The sequence below is a fragment of the Wolffia australiana genome, chromosome 6, assembly GCF_029677425.1.
Source record: "Wolffia australiana isolate 7733 chromosome 6, ASM2967742v1".
NCBI classification, from domain to species: Eukaryota; Viridiplantae; Streptophyta; class Magnoliopsida; order Alismatales; family Araceae; genus Wolffia; species Wolffia australiana.
The window spans coordinates 664,244-685,862 of record NC_135840.1 but is presented as its reverse complement, the minus strand read 5'-3'; the positions used below and the strand labels follow the sequence as shown (position 1 = coordinate 685,862).

General features: G+C 38.2%; 1 protein-coding gene across 1 annotated transcript; it reads right to left on the bottom strand.

Moving 5' to 3' along the window:
• Nucleotides 1-7,436: 7,436 nt before the first annotated feature.
• Nucleotides 7,437-8,176, bottom strand: LOC144704413 (RNA-binding protein-like RNA recognition motif protein). Its single transcript, XM_078576830.1, has 3 exons — nt 8,094-8,176; nt 7,813-7,939; nt 7,437-7,721 (listed from the first exon to the last, which is right to left on the bottom strand). The coding sequence occupies exons 1-3, from the start codon at nt 8,174-8,176 to the stop codon at nt 7,437-7,439; spliced, it is 495 nt and encodes a 164-aa protein (XP_078432956.1).
• Nucleotides 8,177-21,619: the final 13,443 nt, after the last annotated feature.

Sequence of the window (21,619 nt, the reverse complement as noted above, 5' to 3'; positions counted from 1 at the left end):
TGTTAGTTTATATGGCTAGGTTTATATCTAAGAGGGATGAATTAGGTGATAAACCCCAAATTTAGGTAAATATTATGTCGTTGAGAATTTGAGTTTAATCAATAAAGTAAACCTATACTCATAGATAATTTAATTAGACAGCGATGAGTAAGGTTCGTCTCCACAAAGAACGGATATTTGGGAAAATACAATCTTAATTGGGTGAAGCACAAAGATGAGAAGAGTTACATATGCGGTAATGAATGTGTGATGAAAGCGAACGATATGATGAGAGATGGTTGATTAGGGTTCTTCTAATTAGGTTTTAAGATAGATGATGATGGAGAAACGAGATGGGGTCATAAAGACAACATGTTAAGTGGTGGATACGATGAGTGATGCAGCGTTATCAAGAAGGGATGATAAGTTGAATTAGGAGAATGAAATGTTAGCTTAAATGGGAAAGATATAGGTAGGTGAGGAGATCGTCACTTCATAAGACGGAATATGAAATGGTTTAGAGTGGATGATATGGTATGATGATGGAGAGGATGAAGGATGGGAATGGATAATGGAGAAGGATGGTGGTGAAAGAAGGTGAAACTACTTAGAGTGTTGGAAATGATTCAATGTAAGGTGAAAGGCTAAACTTAGATCCCTATGTTCCGCCGGGATCAAGGTGTCTTCCTGATGTAGATCAGCCTCCCCACTTCTCTGTCGAACCTCTCCAAACACTAGAGAAACCAAGGAACACTTGGTGAACCTTAAAAACTTCACTTTCTTCAAATCAGCCTCACAAGGAGGAAGTGATCTTAAAGATGTTTATAGATCCAACCACATAGATGCATAGAGGATGAAAAGACAAAGCTGCCCTTAAAATTCAAGCTTGATCTGAGTTCTAGATCGTTGGATATCAAGCCTGGAATTGGATGATTTCTAGCTTTCGATTCACTTCAAATATTTCTCTCTCCTCATCCGCGTTAGCGTCATCACGTCATTCAGTTAGGGTTTTATCTCTTATGGGCATTAAATGGAATGAGTGGCTGAGATTCCTCATCATTTGTGATCGACAGCTCTCTTCGCTCCACATGTCACCTCGGGAAAAGACAAAAAAAGAATAATGATAGTATATTATTTAATAGCTTTTGTCGTAGCTGATGTGGGGACACATCAGCGCGTTCCACGTCAGCAATTTCCCCTTCAAAAACCAATAGAAATGTGACATCTATGTGTCACGTGTACACATGTGCCCACGTGTAGACGTGGCGCTCTGTGGTGCTACCACGTCACCGGTCGTCATTGTTGATTATTCCAAGGAGAGAGAGAGAGAGAAAGAAGGGAGAGAAAAGGGAGGGAAATAATGATATCTTAATCCTCTCTTTCTCAGGCCGTGAAAATTCCTCCTTTTCTGATTGGTCCATATCACCTATGCCAGGAAAATTCAAGAAAAATCCAAAATATATTCTAAATTTCAAATAAATATAATAAAAGCCCAAAAAATACATAAATTCAATGCAAAATAAAGATATATTTTGACTTATAAAAATCATATCTTTCCAAATTTAATATCTAAAAATTCCAAGAAAAATTCTATTCTGACTCAAAAAATTGTTTTCTTTCAGACTATGCAAACAGAAAAATCTCCATTAATACATAAAATACGGAAATCTCATAATATCATTCTAAAAATGAATTTAATCATTTTAAGCTTGATAACATGCATATATGATTAATTCAATGCAAATAAACATGTAAATATGGTCCTATTAAGCTACTAAAAATGCATGTTATCATGATGTATTTCAAATTTTATTTCAGTTTTATAAGAGGATTTTCGCATATATAGTTGAATGAAGATGAAGGATCGACACTGTGATTTTTACAAAGGTTAGGGATAGACCCTTACTTTCGTCTCGGGGATATCATTTCTTGGAGTTCAATAAGGACATACTCTGATTTCAAAGCATTCCAGGAAAAAATTAAAAAATTGGGTTAGACAAAGATATTTAATAAAAGAAAATTTGGTGAACTTGCCACTCCTCGGCCCCTTTAACCGCGTCAGATGGACATCTCTTCCACCGTCTCTTCTTTATATCACTCAGGTCACTTGGCCCCCTTAGCTATCACGATGGAGGCTACCACACCCTCGAATCAATAACTTAAGTCGCACATAAGAGCCCCCCTTAGCATAATCTAGGAAACTCTCACAATATCCCTAGAGCTCTCAACATTCACAAGAACTCCTCTACTAATCCTTTGATGATTATCATGATGATTTAGCTCAACAAACTGAAGATATAAACATAAATATTCAACCAGCCACTAAGTGTACTTTTGATACTAATTTTTAATAAAAGTTAATTAATTTTTAATCATAAATGTATCTTATAAGAATGAGATTTTTGCTGTTGTTATGTCTTGAGTCAAGTAAACTCCATTTAGTTTTTTATCCATATTTTTAAATGAAAATGTGTAGATGGGTTTTCAAGGTGACTCAATTAAAAATGGTAAGTAAATGTATTTTAATCTCCTTAAGTCAATAACTCAAAAGAATAAAATTGTATAAAATTGGGAAATCAGTTTTAATAAGTTTTCTAGAAAATCATAGTTAAAATTGTATGAAAATATAGGTAGAATCTTAACACTAACATCATTTCCATGAAATATGATGAATATAGTTTAATATTTTCTATAAACTCTTTTTTGTCTATTATAAAGCCCGCAAATCACAATTGATTCAATTTCTACTCAAATCATAACATCTGGATGTCAACTTCAAGTGGATACAAATTATGTCTTTAATGTGGTGGATGTCTCATGAGTTATTATCATTTTGGAGTCTATCATTAAAAAAGAGGAAGAGAGAGCTGCATTGAAGTATGATTTTTATCATTCCATCCAGTTAGAATTCGACACCCAGAAACATTGTATTTTTGAGTAAGAGGAACCAGTGTGAGAGTAAATGTAAAACATTCTTAAGACATTTTGAATCGGTCCAGATCATATCCCTGATGGAGCGTGTCCAGACGACAACAATGAATCGTCAGCGGAGCCATCATCGTCAACAACAGCATAGCCGCCAGTCCGTGTCCAGCCCGACCAGCATGCCAAAGCATCCGCGAAGACGCCCGAGTTTAAGTAACCTGGGTAGAGCACGTGTTCGCATTTTTTTGCTATCTATTTTCGTTGGTTTAATCTCTGTTTTGTGTTCGTTACAACAAGGACAACCTACTCGTCGTGACACCTCCGTATCCTCGTGTTTTTGTATCCATCCATGTCGTTTTATTTTTACGTAGTTTAATCTCTTAATTTCCTTATTTATGTTGTAAATAAGGGGGGGGGGGATTCTTATTGGACTGCCCTTGTTGAACTCATTGTTAGGGGTCCATCATGGCCCTATATAAGGCCATGATGGCACCACGTTCAACTTAGATCTGGAAATTTTAAGTTGTTGGCCGTTATTCTGCGTTTTTAGATCTCACCCCAAGAGAGAAAGGGAAGAGGAAAAAGAGAGGGAGGAGAAGGGAAGGAAGAAGAAGGAAGCGTGAAGAAGAGTGGGAGGAGATTCCTGATATCAAGAGAAAGGAGCAAAGATCATCCATGGTATTATCTTGCTTGTGGTTCCTCTGCCCGTCGGAATTCTTTGTCATAGCCGCCGCGTGCCCGGAGGTTGTGATCGCTAACTCAATCGTACGGGTGCAGTTTTTCCTTCGATGGGTTGAAGAGTCTCACCCCTTGGTGGATGGATGATGTTGTCGTTCAGACAGACGCACGACGTCATTGCGCCTTGTGCGTTTGACTTAGCTGCGCACCTGACCATTGACCAGGACATGATATCGTAGCAACGTTCCGACCCTTTGCGGATTTGACTTAACCGCAAAGTGGAGAAGGAAAAGACCGCGATCTACTGGCGTTCCGTGGGATGAAACACCTGACCCCCCCCCCCTCCCTTCACGGTCGTGGCCAGTCGAACATTCAGTCCACCGTTGAGCAAGAAGGTGGAAATTGTCCTACCATGATCCCTGCACCAGTTCGCCCACTAACAATGACCCAAATTGACAGGTCCTTCTGCACCATCTGTGGCCTCTTTAGGACCTGCCCATTCTGTCAGATATGATCTTGCCCTGGGGTTCCCTCCTCGGTAGCGCATTGTTCCCTCATCAGGTGCATCCAGTGACGTGCCTGCTTGGGTGAGCATCTTTCCCACCGTGGCGTACGATGCACCACTGTGATACCCCACCTTCGAGCCGGCTACCACTGCTTGTGATCGCTACCTGATGTTGTTGCACCGACCCATCTTAAAGGCACACCTGATAAGCCCAGTCAATTGTCCAAGCTATGTTGCCACCCTCCTCCGATCTCCCCTATTGTTCCCGCACCGGTCGCCAGTCAAGCTACGCTAGACTCTTTCTCGGATCACCACCACTCATTAACCCGCGCCAACTGTTGCATCGCCGAAGAATTTGATGATGAGTACAGCCACCGATGAGGTACATCGTTCCCTTTGCTCGTCCGTTATATTACTTCTTTCAGTATATTTTTGACTGCACTCCACCGCGCTTGAGTAAGATTAGGTGAGAGAGTTACTTCGAGAAAACTATGAATTGAACATCTTCCTAGGTATAGGCCAAGCCCGTCCGTTACATGCGAGCCCCTACGGAATTATTCTGTTCAGCACCGTAATCACCATCGTCGCTCCGACTAGGGTCAGAAGGTCACCATCAACGTCATCGGCTGCCCACTCTGGAGCTCGGAACTCGGTGACTTCCCGCTCGTTGGCCCTACACGTACATTCCACTTAGGTCATTCGCATCCACGTAGTTACATTTCACTTAGCTAACTACCCATCGGGCGACGCCATTGACGACATCCGCCATCAATCCCCCTTGTAATCATTATTCTTAGTTATCTAAAATAAATATACATTTAATGTTGACCAAAGAATACAATTATTTTATGAAGATTAGTAGAGGTTTAAAATATATAAAAGATGTCGCATTTTTTGCCTTGATTGAATGATTGATATTAGTGAAGTATGAAACAGATAAGAACGAGAGCAGGTTAGGCTGGCATGGGTGCCAAAAATGGATGCCCCTCATCTAATTATACTTGACTTAATTTTTTTCTTAAATTTCCTTTAAATAAAGTATATATGTCGATGCCCATTTAATCTTATGTGTGTAATCATCTTCGCCCATTGATAAGCCAAAAATAGGGGTGAATTATCCAATTAAAATCTTTTATCGTTACTAATTTTAGCTTATACAATAAAATTTATAAAACCCTAACTTAAGATGTATAATGATAAGTATAGGTACGTCCAAGGGAAGCTAGTAAGGTAATTCAATTGGTGATCTACTTGAATAATTTAGTTTCATCTTCAATGAAGATCAAAATGCCCTAATTAAATGAAGAATTTAGAAGGGAGGGTAGAGGAGATGGGAAGAATAGAAGAAGTAAGGATCTCTAAATTGGCTTCTTTGGTCCAATCCAAAGGATCAAAGGAGTCACGTAGAAGGGTTAAGAAAAAAGTTTAATGTCAATTTGTTTTGGGGCGAAATTCGTATCATAACTAATTCCTTAACCTCTTTAATAAACTCAATCTATTCTTACAGGGAAATTAACCTCTTTTTCTTTTTATTTTCTTTTTGTGTTCTTGATTTGCAATTGGAATTGTTAGATCAATTCAATGCTCACTCTTAATCCTAGTAAGGGCTTGTACATTCTGCTCAAGCCAAGCAATTTAGAATTTCATACCAAGATCATGAATAATAAAAAATTGCACTAACACAATCCAAATTCCACTAAAATTCAAATACAATGAAGTAAAAAAAATACCAAATGCAGATGATCCAGGCTGGTTCTCCTCTCTGTCTTGCAGCTGTGAAAGAGTCCCTTCCAGAATGACCTCCTCAATTCAAATTTCTGATTTTATGCTTAGGTTAAATGGTAAAAATTCCCATTTTACCTGCATTAAGTAATTAATATTTATCCATCGATGTAGTCTTGAAAATGCCTTCAAAATATTGTCATTTATTTATTATCCTTTGAATTATCATTTTTAATTTATTGAATTATCATCAAATAATTCCTCAGATTAAATAATTAAGGTACTCATACCCTATCGACACAAACTAGGTTTAGTTTGTTTTGACGTAATGTTATGTCAAAGAATATCTAATTAAACTTTCCCAAAACGTGGTCAGCATCGCAAGAGGCTGCATCACTATATATGGTAGTTTTACCTACAGGGAGACATTAATGAATTTTCTTGTAATAAATATTTTATCTCATATATGTCCTCAATACTATCTAAAGTAGTTCCTAGATTCATGACATAACTAATATATAATAAAACCATCGTATGATGAATATGTTTGGCTAGTATATTAATTATTTCAAGAACTTTATCATCAGGCATAAGGGTTCTAGGTACAAAATATAATTTTATCCCTACTAGAACCATATGATAAGTACATATCCTACTCTATCATAACCTTTTAAAGTATATAAAATTAACCTTGATTAGGATCTCCATGATCAGGAAATCACAAAGTGTAATCTTTAAATCCCTCCCAAGCATCATAATTAGTTACTCAATACTTGTGTGAACTATGTAAACTAAATGTGAGGGTTTTTATTCTAAAAAACAGTTCTTTCTGAAAAACATTTATTCCAACTGTCCCTCATCTGTTCAATTTCTATTTATTATACCAGTATGTACATTTTGATAAATAATCAATATGTCTATAATCATCCTCATATTTTAGTCCATGGAATGATGGCAGAAGACTAATCATACGTGAGTCAATTATGAATGTGTAATATGAGGTTTCAATGAGTCTAGTAATTGCTCTGTAATAAATGATAGTCTGAATGCTCCCTAAATATCATCATTATACTTTCTTTGTGGTACTAGCCCATGGTTTGATGGTAGCTAAGTGATTTCTTGCAGTAAAAATGAAGTAACATTTAAATAATTAGGACACACTAATGTTACAAAGCCAATCCTAAATGTTAAGAAGTAATAAAAACTAAATCATTTTTCCTGTCCTCTTTGTTATCCTTCAGAATTGGTTATTAGAATAAATATATGGAAATATCCAATAGTCGTAAAGTATTACGAAAAATATGTGAAAAGCGATAGCATTTCCTTCAACTCACAAAGTTATGACTTAAAGTAATAAGGAGCCTAATGTGTTCCATGTGAAATAGAATTACAGGAAGAAATCAAACAGACTTCAAAGAACATCAGTTGATCACTTCCTACAAAAGACAGTGGCAGTTGAAGTTTTCAGGAAGCAGTAGTTCAACCTTGTTGGTGGGATCAAAATAAGGTTCTCACATGTATATGTCATAGGGCCCATGGTCCAGAAGGCACATTTGCCTCTATTTCTTTTCTCTCTCTCACTCTGTCACCTGGATATCAGAAATTAAGATTACTAGAGATCATTTGTCTAATCCAGCGGCCGCTTCTTCTTCCCCCCTCCATGGTCAAGTTCCTCGTCCATCGCCTTGAGCTTCCCCCGGATGGCGGCAATCGTGGCGGCGCGGCTCGTGCAAATGGAGGACGATGCAGCGGCTGCAGTGGTCAGATTCTTGCCCTTCCGGTCCTTACTGGCAGCACGGTCAGACGTCACGGGGTTGACCTCTGGGGACCACCTTTCTTGGGCGAAGTGGACGACTAGAGGCCGGCCACAAGCAAGCCTCCCGTGCATCCTGGACTTGGCCAGCTCAGCCTCCTGCTCACTCACTTCAACTGAAAATAATCAGCCACTAATCATGGAGATCAGATGATGATTAGATGGCGATCAGGCATTGTTGTAAGATTACCTCTTTAGAGCTGTACTGAATGAAGGCATACCCCCTGGGTTCTCCTCGCTTCGGACCTCGAGTGTGCCACAAGAAGTCTTCTGAGATTATGTTGCCAAATGGAGCAAACATTTTCAGTATGGTGGCCCTGGTTGGCATTATGATTATGACCGATCAATTTCAGCTCAGATCAAGCAAATTCTCTCTCAATCTCTCTCCCACTAGTCCACCTTGTGGTAAAGAGAGTCAGAATAGGTCTCAAAAAGTCTCTCTAGCTTTCTCTCTCTAGATATGTGACTCACTCTGTTATTCTCTGGTCAAGATTGCCGACGTAAAGTCTGTTGTCTGAGGTTTCATTGATGGGAGGTCCCTTGGTGTCCTGCATGAATTAAGGTTGGTGGGTCTCCCGACTTAGTTGACTGAATGGTTATAGAGCAGCGATACCTGCAACAAATGAATCATTGTGATGATAATGAGTTGCTTGAAAAAATTGGCCCTGTAATTTTGACGGAAAGCAAATGATGCATGAAAAGCAAACACGAGATATCATTCATTTCATCCTTTTTTCATTTAAGTACCCCTCCCTAGAGAAAACTAGGGATAAAACCCTACAGAAGGAAACACAGATGGGGGTATAGAAGATGTTAACATCCGTTTTACTTAACATGTCCAGAATAAAGGGAGGGATTGATCCAGTGGGAGCCGACTGAAGGTCTAATGATAGAGATAGATGATCACAGAGGTAGGAGATTTCTGAGGGTTGAGTGCGAGGACAAAGACTTGGGTGGAGTAGAGAGAGAGAGAGAGGAATTAAACGTGACTTCAATTAAGTAACCTTCTTTCTGCCATCTTAAGGAGAGAGCTATACTAAAGGAAATCTAACCTAGAAGTTAAATGAACAAAATACCACTATCGGGGAGAGCCGATACAAATTTTCTTGGAAAGCATAGGATCGTATGACATGTCACTGGATAAGACGGTTATGGAAGATGGGTCGAATATGCCATTTAACAAAAGGAAACAACTAAATGTATAATTGTCATTTGGAGCCAGAAATTTACCAGGCTTAACTCATACAACTTGGAATCAGCTCATAGGCTCTAAGAGGTTTAATTAAAAAGACCCATCTAAGCGTCTGGGATACCTATAGTTACAGATTTGTGGGGTAAGAAAGAATCTCATCTACACCTTAAAGGATCTCATTTTTCAACCATTTTCCAATCTCGCACCAGCCCCAAATCGAGAAATCAATTGATATGTTTTCTTCCTCTCCTCTTTCGTCTGTTAGGCTCTAGAGGATTTGAGAAGGGCATGTTATATTCTCTTTGTATCTATTAACGTCAAACTTCATCGCTTAACGACGATGGATCAACCAGAAAAGATATGACGAATCCGGCCAGCTAATTCAGCTATTTCTTGGACTTCCGATTCCTTAGTCCAGTGCATTTGAATAAGTTGACTAAATTCAAGTGTATGGCAGATTTTCGAGAAAAACCCTCAATAGAAACATTGTTCAAAGACTCTTTGGCGACTGGAACACCTATACGTTGGCTGATTGGGTTCTATTGTTTAAAAGATAACTCTTTTTTCATTGTGCATACAGCTCTTACAAGATACCTCAACTAATATTTGTGCACCTATAACAAGCTTAATTTGCACGAAACCTAGTTAAATGTATACACGCAATACCGTGATAATGAGGTTTCAGAGATATGCTGCAATCGACAAAGAAGAAATCCAGAAGGAGAACGGCGATCTAGTCCAAAAAGAATTTTAAGAAAATCAGATAAATGTAGGATGAATGTTGGTTCGAATATAACAAGAACAGAATAGTGTTACGGGAACCAACACGAAACAGATAAAAATCAAAGCTTCATCAAACAACAACGGATTGCAAACTGAACAACGCAAGAACGATTTGCCGATCTCCAGAAACTGATTACGATGCAACTCGAAAGGAAATCAAATATTAGGAGACATCGGAAGATAGAAATTACCAAAAGTAACAAGAGAACTGCCTGCCCCGACCAACGCGATGACCTCCTTGTAAGTTTGAGAGAATTAAATATTAATATCTGAATTAATATTCCAGTTATTTACCTAATAAAATTTAGAATGCGTGAGGACATTTATTAATGTCCTGGAGTGATAAAAATTATAGTATAAAAAGCTATTTGATTGCTCAAGCCTCTAGTGATTACATAATATTTAGCTGTTTAAATTAAATTTAATATCAACCATGGTCCGTCATCCACCTCGTCCCTTGCCATCATCAGCCATCCATCCTGACCTCAGAACGGAAAGGGAATGAAAGCCAATGCGGCTTATAATCCATTTCGTCCTTGGGTGCCAGTAATTTACTCTAGATTTATGATTGTCATCCATCTGTTCTATCCATCCCCTCGGATGTGACCAAAACCGCATTACCCACTCTGTGATGGACTTCTAGGGTTTGCAATTTTGGAGTGAAGTTCGGTCAGACCAGATCAAACCTAGATCGTTAATCTGTCGTTTTAGGGCAGATCAGTGAGTGTTTGATTTGGGTTTGAAACTAGACCCAGGACCGGATATATTTATTTAAATATTTAATATTTTAAATATTAAAATATTTCTCTATGTCATTAATTGGTCAAACCAATCAACTTTCATGGTTCCCACATTTGCCATGGGAAAGAGAAATTAATATATGCTTATACTCCATGCTGACACTCCCCCATGATTGTCTTTCACAAAAAAACCATTTATTGGATGATAAGAAACCTGGAAACATCACTATCCTAATCTATAAAATTCAAAGTAAAACCTTCTGTGAGAAACTGGAATACCTTATTTGGCAGTTCTATATGAGGTTCAGGATGTTTATTAGCTTTTATGTTTCATTAATCTCCAAGGGTGATGCCAGGACATTATATTTAAATAAATGTCAATCTTTTCAATGTTGCCTAATCAATGGTTTGGTTGAATCGTTGCTTTTTACTTGGGTGATGTTATGGCAAGTAATTCAAACCATAATGAATTTATTTTTTCCCGTTATTTATGTATCTTTTTATAATCATAGATGATTTTTTGTCTCAGCCTTTTGGTCCACGTTTTTATATTATTTTTTATATATTTGTGTATATATTTATGACAGGATGCCTTGGCTCTGTACTTTTCATTCAGTTGTGTGGATAATTGCTCGATCTAAGGAGCTGGTATAAGATTCTTTGATTCTGAACACTCGTTTATGTGATGAATTTCAAGCTAATATGGCTCATCTTCAATGTAAGCCCCCTCTAGTTGAACCTAAAGTGTCAGAATGTTTTTGTCTGTTAATCATTATTTTATTTAATATGTTTAAAATGTACTATGAACTCATATCATCCAGAAATTCTTCAATGCAATGGTAGATTTTTCTCAACAGTGTGATTCCATAAGTAGTATATAACTTTTCATTCGTTATTATGACTTTATTGCGAGAGATTCTGTAATTGAATAATAGTTTTATCTGTATCTGCTTTCATAATTTAGTACTAGCTGCTACTTGTCATGTTTTGAAGGTACGACCAACTAACATTTTTGTTTTCAAATTTTGATGTACTGAATACATAATCATTTGGGACAGAAATGAGATAACACTAGATTAGGTTTAATGTAACACTGATTGAAATGGGTTGGTGATCCCTTCATTTTTCAATAATTTCCCACGTCCTTCGTTCACCATTTCTCACACCCATTGTTATTCTGATATGTCTCTATGGAAATCATATCACAATGAATTTACTCTCCAATGAATTTGGCCCATCAATATTTTTATTGCTATTTTTTTGTTAGATGTCTCTGTGGTGGAGTCTCTCTTTTTCATCATCATTTTACTCTCTAATGGGTGAAACATGTGTGTTTTCATTCTAAAGATTTTGAAGTAAATGAGAGGAGTATGAGAGATTGAGAGAAGGAATTTGAGACATATCTCTTGATATTCTTCAATATTTTTATGAATAACATGAGGGTTAATCCAGTTTCTCCATGCAATCTTAGATTTTTTAGTGTAGGTATGGATCCCATATTTATAACTTTATTAGGCCTTCCTATGCCAAACATAAGATTTTATCTTAACAACAAATAGTACAGTTATTTTATCTTAACAACTGTAGATTTTGTCTTGATTCATTCATGTCATCTCTCTTCAACTGGGTAAATACCATGTATATGCACATTTTATTCACCACTCCATAATATGCACGATCCCTTCTAGACCATTCCATCACCATCTTGACCAAGATGATGCAGCTAAATCTCTATCCAAGGTAGTAAGGATACTAGAGAAGGCACTCGCCAATGATCTCTCTTACACATCTGTACTAATTGAATGATGGATTAGGGTTTCATGATTAATCATACCATAAGTCGTTTGGGAAGTCTCATGCAGATGAAGGATTATACATGTAGGATAATCGAACACTACTATATATCTTCTAGAGTAGGGTGCGATCGTTCAGAAAACAAGTACAAAATCGGGCGCTGGTAACTGAATACACAAAGCGTTTTGTTCGGAGCTCATTCGTTATCTGCATTTACGTAATCGATATCCAATATCTGTTATCGGGTATCGATGTCGGATGACAGAAAAATTTTGGGACGTTATCTATAACAAGTACGTTATCCGTCTCTATTCAACGAATTAATAATATTTTCTAATTCGTTATCCGATATTATTTACGGATATCGGATAATGAGAACAACATTTGTAATGGGCCAACATTACTTTTTACGTTTTGTTGGCCCAAAACGTGCGTCTAAGGTGGAGGAGCTAGAGGAGACAATTCGTTCTCTAGATTAGGGCTTCGATTACGCACTAAATTTAAGGGTGCAATTTGGATGGAGGAGTTGGTGCTGGTGGAGTTGGAACTGGTTTTGGTGGAGGGAGCTACTAGTGATGGAGCAAGACCTGCTGGTGAAGAGTTGTTGCTAGAAGAGTGATGCAGGATGTCATCTAGGATGTCGTCTGGTTGGTACCGAGTCGATGCTCAGGTGCCGAGATAGTGGTGTCGAACATCGTCAATGACGTAATCCGACTGATAAACCCTAAAGGGTATATAACTATGTTGAAATGACAGGTGCCGAACTCCGAGCCCCGAAGGGTCGTCGAGTGACGATGATGGTGGCCTCTCGAGCCTCGTCGGAGGGGACGAAGGCAACTACAGCGCCGAACAGAATTAATCTGTAAGGACCCACATGTAATAGACGGGCTTGTCCCGTACCGGTAAGGACGCTCAATTATCATAGTTATCTCTCTCACTTCCTCTCTCACCTATCTAGCCCGAGCGCGGTGGAGACAATCGAAGACAATCGAGCGGGTGACGATGACGCTCAACCCCGACTCGACGAAAACATCAAAAGAAAGACGAAATCAAAACACGGGAAAAGATATGGACGAGCTTTTTCACCCAGGGTTGGTGGAACCCGGGTGTCTTCGTTTGCGCCTTGGTGTATCGGTTGGAGGAACGCGAGCCAACTGGAGTCGATGAAGACGATGACAAATGCTTCAAAGACACGACGGCGATCTCGGATGGGCGATCTCCTTCAAAAAGCTATTGAAGGTGAAGAGTTGCTGGCAAAGAGTTGCCATAGAAGATCTACTATTGAATACAACTTTTTGAGCTGTTGAAGACGCCAGAGCCATACGCATACCATGGCAGGGGTTCTCCTTTGCTTTATGTCTGTTTCTCCACTTCTGATTGAGCTACCTAACTCAACAAGGGTTCATGCATTGTTGCATGTGTTTTGGAGTCCTCTCTACCATCGTCTCCTACTTCCTTTCGAAGTGTCATTTTTATTCTTCTTACTTCATGTTCGTGTCCATGTTCCTATGTATATTTCATTATATGTATCTAAATTTATTCATTTGTTTATTTTGTCTTATCTATGTATGCGTCTATAAATGTACATATCCACAAACTTATCTACCTGACAATGTGTCTTGTGTCTAGCTACGTACATGCCCACATATCTACCTAGTACCTTCCAATCTATCCAACTATCTAAGTAGCCCACAGCTATTTATTTAATAATTGACCACTTTACAGATTTATATAACTTCGTATTTACCATCTATCGATCTACCAACCTATCTGTATATCTGTCGATTTGCCCATCAAATTATCTACCTATCTATGCATGTTTTCCAATCCATTCATCAAAGTATATCTTTATATATGTTTCTACCAATATATATAAGCAATTAGCTATCTACATGTTTACTATTCCACCTCTTTGCCCAAAATACCTTTCTTTATTTCACTTTTACCTAAGTACCTATTTACTGTATCATCTATTTGTCCATCAATTGATGCATGTTTTTATACAATCCATACATGTTTCAGTACAATTCACGCAACATCTTTTTTTGGTGCGATTCTTCTGTTATCAAATTCCAAATTCCAATTTATATTAAAAACAACCATCAGTGAATGTTTCGATAAATTAGTTATCATTGGAATTACTAGACTGTCTACTTTATTTTTCCAATATTATTCATGGTGATATTTTATCTTTTGAATATTATTTAGAGTCCCTTTTTTACCATCAGTACATTACATATACACCTTACACTTCACGCAAGCAGCTGCCATGTCAATGACAGAGAGCGCTTTACCCCAAATTGATGAGTTGGCGTTTGAGGAATTACTAGAAGAACATATTGCTGATGCGTCAGAGCTCCGTGGACAAGCAAAACTATCACCTATACTAAAGTACTTTACACTTGTTGGGGATTTGACATATGAGTGTGAAATTTGTCGCACGAAGAATGCGACAAAGGAGGTCCATCTAAAGCACCCAATAGATGGTAGTAGAAACGTCTTTTGGCGCCATTTCAAATTCGTTCATCCGAAAGAACTTGATGGGCTGAAGTGCATCACTAGTTTGCAATAATGTATAGATGACTTAGCAGATGACAAGACATCGGGTCTCTTCGACAGAAGGCGACCAATGAGGGGTCAAACACCAGAAGAGACCAAGGACATCATTAGTCTACTAGTCTGTCGCACAAACTTGCCATGGCGTTGGGTTGATATGGATGCTTAGAAGGAGACATGGCGATTTGCGACATAAAGTGAGGTACCCTCACCTAGTGCACGAGTTATCAAGACACAGACAATGAAGTTGTTTGAGAGGATGAAGATGGAGATCATGCGCACATTGTCCGATGTCGATCGTGTGTCGCTGACAATCGATAGTTGGACGGCAGAAAATGGTCATGACCTTTGGGCATAACAGTTCATTGGATCGACGCTCGTTGGACGTATCGTGAACATGTCCACATCTGTGGGAACCACGATGGGGAGTCTATGGCAGAAATTCTTGCCGATGTGCTTGAAGAATTTGGACTCCTCTCAAAGGTGAGTAATGTTAAGTCTATTGCTCTGTGATGGAGTTGTTGAATGTAGGTTATAATGTTTAATGTGCTTTCTATTGATATTATGTGCGGTTACCACTGATAATGCATCAAGCAACAAAAGAATGATGGCCATATTAGGAAGAAGATTAAGTGACCATAGCATAGGGTTAAGTGCCATGAAACATGTTCCATGTGTCACACACATAGTGAACATCGTCATTCAAGCTGCATTGAAGAGTTTTTTTATACCTACTATGGCACCCATTGTTGAGGAAGAGAGTGATGTCGACATGACTGTCGACATGTATGACTGTGAATCAGATGTGGAGGAGGGCCAAGAGGACGGTTCATTGCAGCGGCGCATCGGTTCACTTGGGGACGTAGTGACTAAAGTGAGAACAGAAGTTCAAGTTATTTGTCGAACAATAAAGCGACGTATGTATTATACTGATCTATGTAGGACACAAAATAAAACCAAGATTGCCCTCACTTGACTGCCCAACATGATGGAGTAGCACGCATGAGATGCTAGAATAAGCTATTGCCAAGAGAGATGTGATTGATGTAGGGGCTGCATTCTTCACGACAAGGGGTAGCCAGATGAAGATTTCGAGTGAAGAATGGGAGTTGCTTGAGGAGTTTGCCTTCGTATTGGGATCTTTTGCGTACACAATAGGTCATGTTAGCATATGAAAGGAGTATGTTATTGGGGATGTCCTCCTCCTTGTGCGGGCATTAACACGACACATGGAGGACATCATGAAGCAGACTTTTGAGTTCACATTGTTCACCGGCAAGAGACTGCCTCAAGATGAATGAGCATCATTACTCCATGCAATTGTCGCCAGGTAGACAAGACTAGCTGAAACTATGAGAAGTTGTTGCGAAACAACGATGCCTTCCTCACTACCACATTACTTGACCCATTTCACAAGGGGTCAATGTTTGACGAGGCATCCTATTTGAAGGCCATATCCTTTGTTCGAGGAATTCTCCCTACTACAATAGCATATTCACATGACCGATGTGACACAACCATGCCCCAACAACAACCATCAAAAACTTAGGTCAGTCAGGCCCTTATCACCGAATCGTCTATAAGAACAACCTCACCAGCTTCCTTCGTGGACAAATTTCAGACATTCCTACGTACATCCCACCAAGGAAGGAGAGATTCTACACGTGCCTGGTGGGGTAGTAAGGATGTTCTTGTCTATCCAGAATTATAAAAAATTGCACGTGAATTTCTATAAGTGCCTACTACAAGTGCTCCCTGAGAACGGTTGTTCTCCACTGGTAGAGCAGTTGTCACTTACGAGAGATCGCATTCGGAGGGGATGAGTATTGAGGCATTTGTTTGTGTAAAGTGTTGGTGTCGAGGAGAGAAAACCAAATGATACGACATTTGTCTTGGCGGTGACCCAGATCCATCAGGTATGATTCTAATTCATCTTTATTTATGTTACATCTGGATGGTAAAGTGACATGGCATTTATTTCAGATCTCGTAGTAGCTTTGGAGTGGTAGGAGGTCTGTAATGTCGAATCGTAAGGGGTTTATGATGAAGTCCATGCAATGTTCTGATGCCGAAACAAACTTTATTTTCAAACACGGAGAAACATTTATTTTCATTACTCTTTTTTAATACAAGTACATTGTTTGAGATTGGTTGGACATTGATGAATCAAATAGTAGGTGCTAAATGACATACTTGAGTGAACTTTTTAATGTCTATAAATATTTAAATTTATCATTTAAACATCATTTAGCACTTAATTCATGGAGTTGGCCTAAATTAGTAATTGATTATTTATAAGTATTCTTTTAGACTAACCCCACTTGACTCATAGAGTCAAGTGGAATGAATCTCACTTCTCTTTTAGAGTTTTTGACATTTTCAGGTTTAGGTCTCATTTGAGGGTTATTGGGCAAAGGAAAAGAGGTTCAAGAAGGTCTAACCACGTTCAGAGCTCTAGGAGTGGCCCAGAGTTACAGCTTGCATGACTTTAATGAGCCTTTAATCTCATTAAGACCAAATCTTCAAAAAAAAACAAGCCAAGTGAGCGACCATAATGAGGAGTAATCAGAGGACTCAAACTTGATTGAAGGGAACCTCTTCACCAGGATTGAGGCTGTAGAAAAGATCTGGACCATTCAAGGCCTTGGGAGATCCATGGGTCATCATTTCTCTCTCTTCCCTCTATAAACCCCTCACAATCCAATGTAATATGCGCTCTTATTTCAATCAAAATCCAAGATTTAGTGGCATGTGTGCAATTTTTCTTGAGTCCTCTTACCTTTAATGAGAGTTGGGTAGAGCAGGGGCATTCCATAAAAAGAGCTGTTGGAGAAGTGGAAGAGTCTTGATCACATTGGGCCTTTGCGGGTGTGACAAAGAGGTTCGATCACTATTTCTTCCCGTCATCTCTATATGTTCACCTTTTTTGTAGGTTAGTCGTGGAGCTGCTAGACAACGTCCAGACGGTTCCAACGCCTCCAACATCCAGACGGTGAAATTTATTTTATTTTATTTTATTTTAAATTCCAAATAATCCTAAAAAATCCTTAAAATTTCCCAAAAACCATACTTTACCTAATGTTTCCTTTTAGGATTAATTTTGATATAGATAAAATATCTTAATTATGCTTCTAGTAAATATAGTTACTTTGCTTTATAGGTAAAAAAAATTATTAGTATAAAACAAATTTATACAAAACTACTAAAAAACTATTTTAAACTGAAAATTCACTAACTATTACTTTACTCTCTTAGGTTCGACCCTTACTTTCCTTAGGCTAGTAAGGTTTATAAATATTGTTGTTTTAATTTTGATTACCTAAACAACTATACTTAGTGACTATTTTATCATTAATACACCCCAAAATCTTAGTTATTAGACATGTGATACTTTTTTACTTTATATTTGAGTATTACATCCGATATTACCATTACAGGTGCCATGATGTCAGTTTATGAGCTAGCAACACAACATCAACGCATACCACATCGGAGTATGAGACAAGTCCTTGACTGCCTGGGGAAGAAACCAAAAGACTCGATTGTTCAAGTCATCAACTCTGATTCTGAAGATGACGGCAACATTAATGGCAGGCCTAACATAAATTGCGGAGACAACACTATCAATGCCCCTCAATTCTCACCGAAGCAAATTGAATTGATCCATGGCAGTTCGATACAAATCCTTGAAAGTCTTCACTTCACTCTAATTGAGCCCATTCTATCAGTGTCTGCCACAAGTGCTCCCTCAGAACGATTGTTCTCCGTTGGCAGAGTGATTGTCACTTATGAGAGATTGAGTTTGGAGGGGATGAGTATTAAGGCACTTGTCTATGTAAAGTGTTTGTGTCGAGGAGAAAAAACTAAATGGTACGACATTTGTCTTGGTGGTGATATTGATGCTGAACTAGGTCCATCATGTATGATTCTAATTTATCTTTATTTATGTTACACATATGGATGGTAAAGTGACATGGCATTTATTTCAAATGCTGCAGTAGCTTAAGAGTGGTAGGACATTTGGATGATGGGTTTACGATGAAGTCCATGCAGCGTTGTGATGCCAAATCTAACTTTTTTCCCAAACACAGAGAAAGATTATCTTTGATTACTATTTTGTTACTATAAGTACATTTTTTGCAGCTGGTTGTACGTGTGACACTTTTGTCTTTATATTCGAGTATTACACCTAATATTACATAAGCCATATAGATCATTACACGTGCCATGATGTCAGTTGATGAACTAGCAACACAACATCAACGCGTACCATGTCAGAGTATATGAATGCTCCTTCAATGCTTGACGAAGAAACCACAAGACTCAATTGTGCATGCCATCAACTCTAATTCTGAAGATGACAACGACAACAATGTCAGGCTTGGCATAAATTTCAAAGATAACACTATGAATCCCCCTCAATTCTCACCAGATCAAATTGAATTGATCCATGCCAGTGCGATACGAATCCTTGTAAGCCTTCACTTCACTCCAATTGAGTCCATACCCGAGCCACACATCCTAGTGAGCCGTGATCCATCTTTTGAGCCATGGGCTGACCACACCTACTGGACCCACTGAAACTTCACCTCAGTAATGATAAACCTTGTTGAGTTTTAGGTAACCCCACAGCCTTTATAAAAGGCAACATCCATCACCCAAATCTGGCAGGGAAAACGAATGGCTTGTGGAATGAAAGCCTATGATGTTTGTTATAGTGTACATTTTGTTAAGTTCCCCGACTTGACATCAATGTGGAACATTAATTTAGAATTAATTTCATAACACTATTTTATCAATGTACATTAACTGTCCATCAATGTTCATATTTTCATGCACGTCAAACGTTATCTGTTCTGTAATCTGTTATCCATTCCAAGTACTATTCCATCCACAACATATGTTATCTGTTCCAACATTGTATTCGATATCGTTATCTTTATCCCCTTAATGATATCGTCATTTGATATCGTTATCAAACTAAAAATATCCAGAATCGTTATCCGTTCAATAGTACGTAGCAATATCCGTTATCAATATCTGATACCGATGTCGTCTGCGTTTGACATTTTTCTTCATACGGATAACACATTATCCGATTACGAATAACTCATACAGATATCGTTAGTAATACCCTATTCTAGAGCATGAGGTGTAGCTTGGCATCCCATTGGCTGAAAACTAAAATTTTTTATTGGATTAAATCGATCCTTAGTTAATTAGTTTATATATTGATATAGTTAATTAATAAGATTTTTAATAATTTTTATTGGGCCACTTAATTATTTAACTAGAACTATACATAGGCTTAGAGGATCGCACGCATAAGATTATATGGGCATCGGTGGATATATTTTTACTTTCTGGATTTTTATGAAAAATACTGAGTAAAGTATAAATAAGCGAGGGGCACTCATTTTAGGCACTCATGGCAAGCTAGACTAGGCACCCTTCCCTTTCTTTCTTCTCAATTTCTCCACTAATCTAAGAAGAGGGTCTTCATGGTGAGAAGATCTATAAGTGCTTCTTGAAGAGTTAGAGAAGAAGAAGAGGATATCAAAGAGCACCTTGACCACGTGGACACATGAACTGCTATAAAAAATCTCCAAGAGAGAAAATCAAGGTGGAAAAAGATGCCCACAATATGCACATGATGTGTAATGTTTTAAAGATTGATTTTGAATATATTATCACTCGTGTTACATAGAAAATAGTTTTCTACCCTTCAACCAAGCCATTAGAACCCAACAATAATATCATGATCATTCATACTTACCATATAAGTAGGATCATAGTGCTACTATTTGAAAGTAGTTCAATATATGTCTTAAGTATCCGTAGAATTGGAATATTTACAATATATGTTTAGAGACTAGTTACCATTGTATTATGATCTCAGCATTGAAGAAACCTCAAATTGAAAGAGTCTCAACCTCATAAATTTGATTTAGGGTTCATTATGCGGTACTTATAATGGGGAGGAGATATTACATACAAATAGAAGAGAGATATTACATACAGATAGAAGAGAGAAAAGAAAGAAATCCATTCAACACTCCCCCTCAAGCTGGTGAGTGTATATTATCCTTTCCCAACTTGCCACACAAATCTTGAAAGTGCGGTACAGATAGGCCTTTGATGAAGACCGTCCCCACTCCAATTTCTCTTTAAAGAAGTGGTGATCAATTTGAACATGTTTAGTGTGTTTGTGTTGCACTGGATCATGGGCTATGATGATAACAGACTTATTGTCACAAAAAAACTGAGAAGGGTGACAACTGCAGCTCTACAAAAAGATTGGTGAGCCATAATACCCTACAGGGACCTTGAGCAAGGGTGCAAAACTCTGCTTCAGCATTGGATCAAGAAACAATGGCGCTTCTTACTATGCCACGCCATAAGATTGCCTCCGAGAAAGGTACAACACCATGTCATTGAGTGTCGATCAAAATGGGAACCCCCATAATCAGCATCTATATAAATGTCCAAATGGAAGCCACCATTACACTCGAACCAAAGTCCAAGTCCAACAATACCATTGAGATAGCATAGTACATGGTTAGCAGCATGCATATGACACATCTTTAGATGATGCATAATTTTTTATACACACCCACTTCATAAGCGATGTCAGGGAAAGTGTGAGTGAGATATATTCTTTTACCAACCAATATTTGGCACCTTCCTTGATCAACATCCTCCTCATACTTCGTCAAAGATAGTCGATGGTTCACTTAAGTAGGATAGGGTAAGGGGTTGCGAGTCCTTTTTTCCGAGCTCTTAAAGAAGGTCAGCGATATATTTTTGTTGGTAAAGAAAAAAACCAGTAACGGAATACGCCACCATAATACCAAGAAAGTATCAAAGTGGACTTAGATGTTTGATGATAAATTCAACAAAAATATGTGAAGTCAACTAAACACCCACATTAG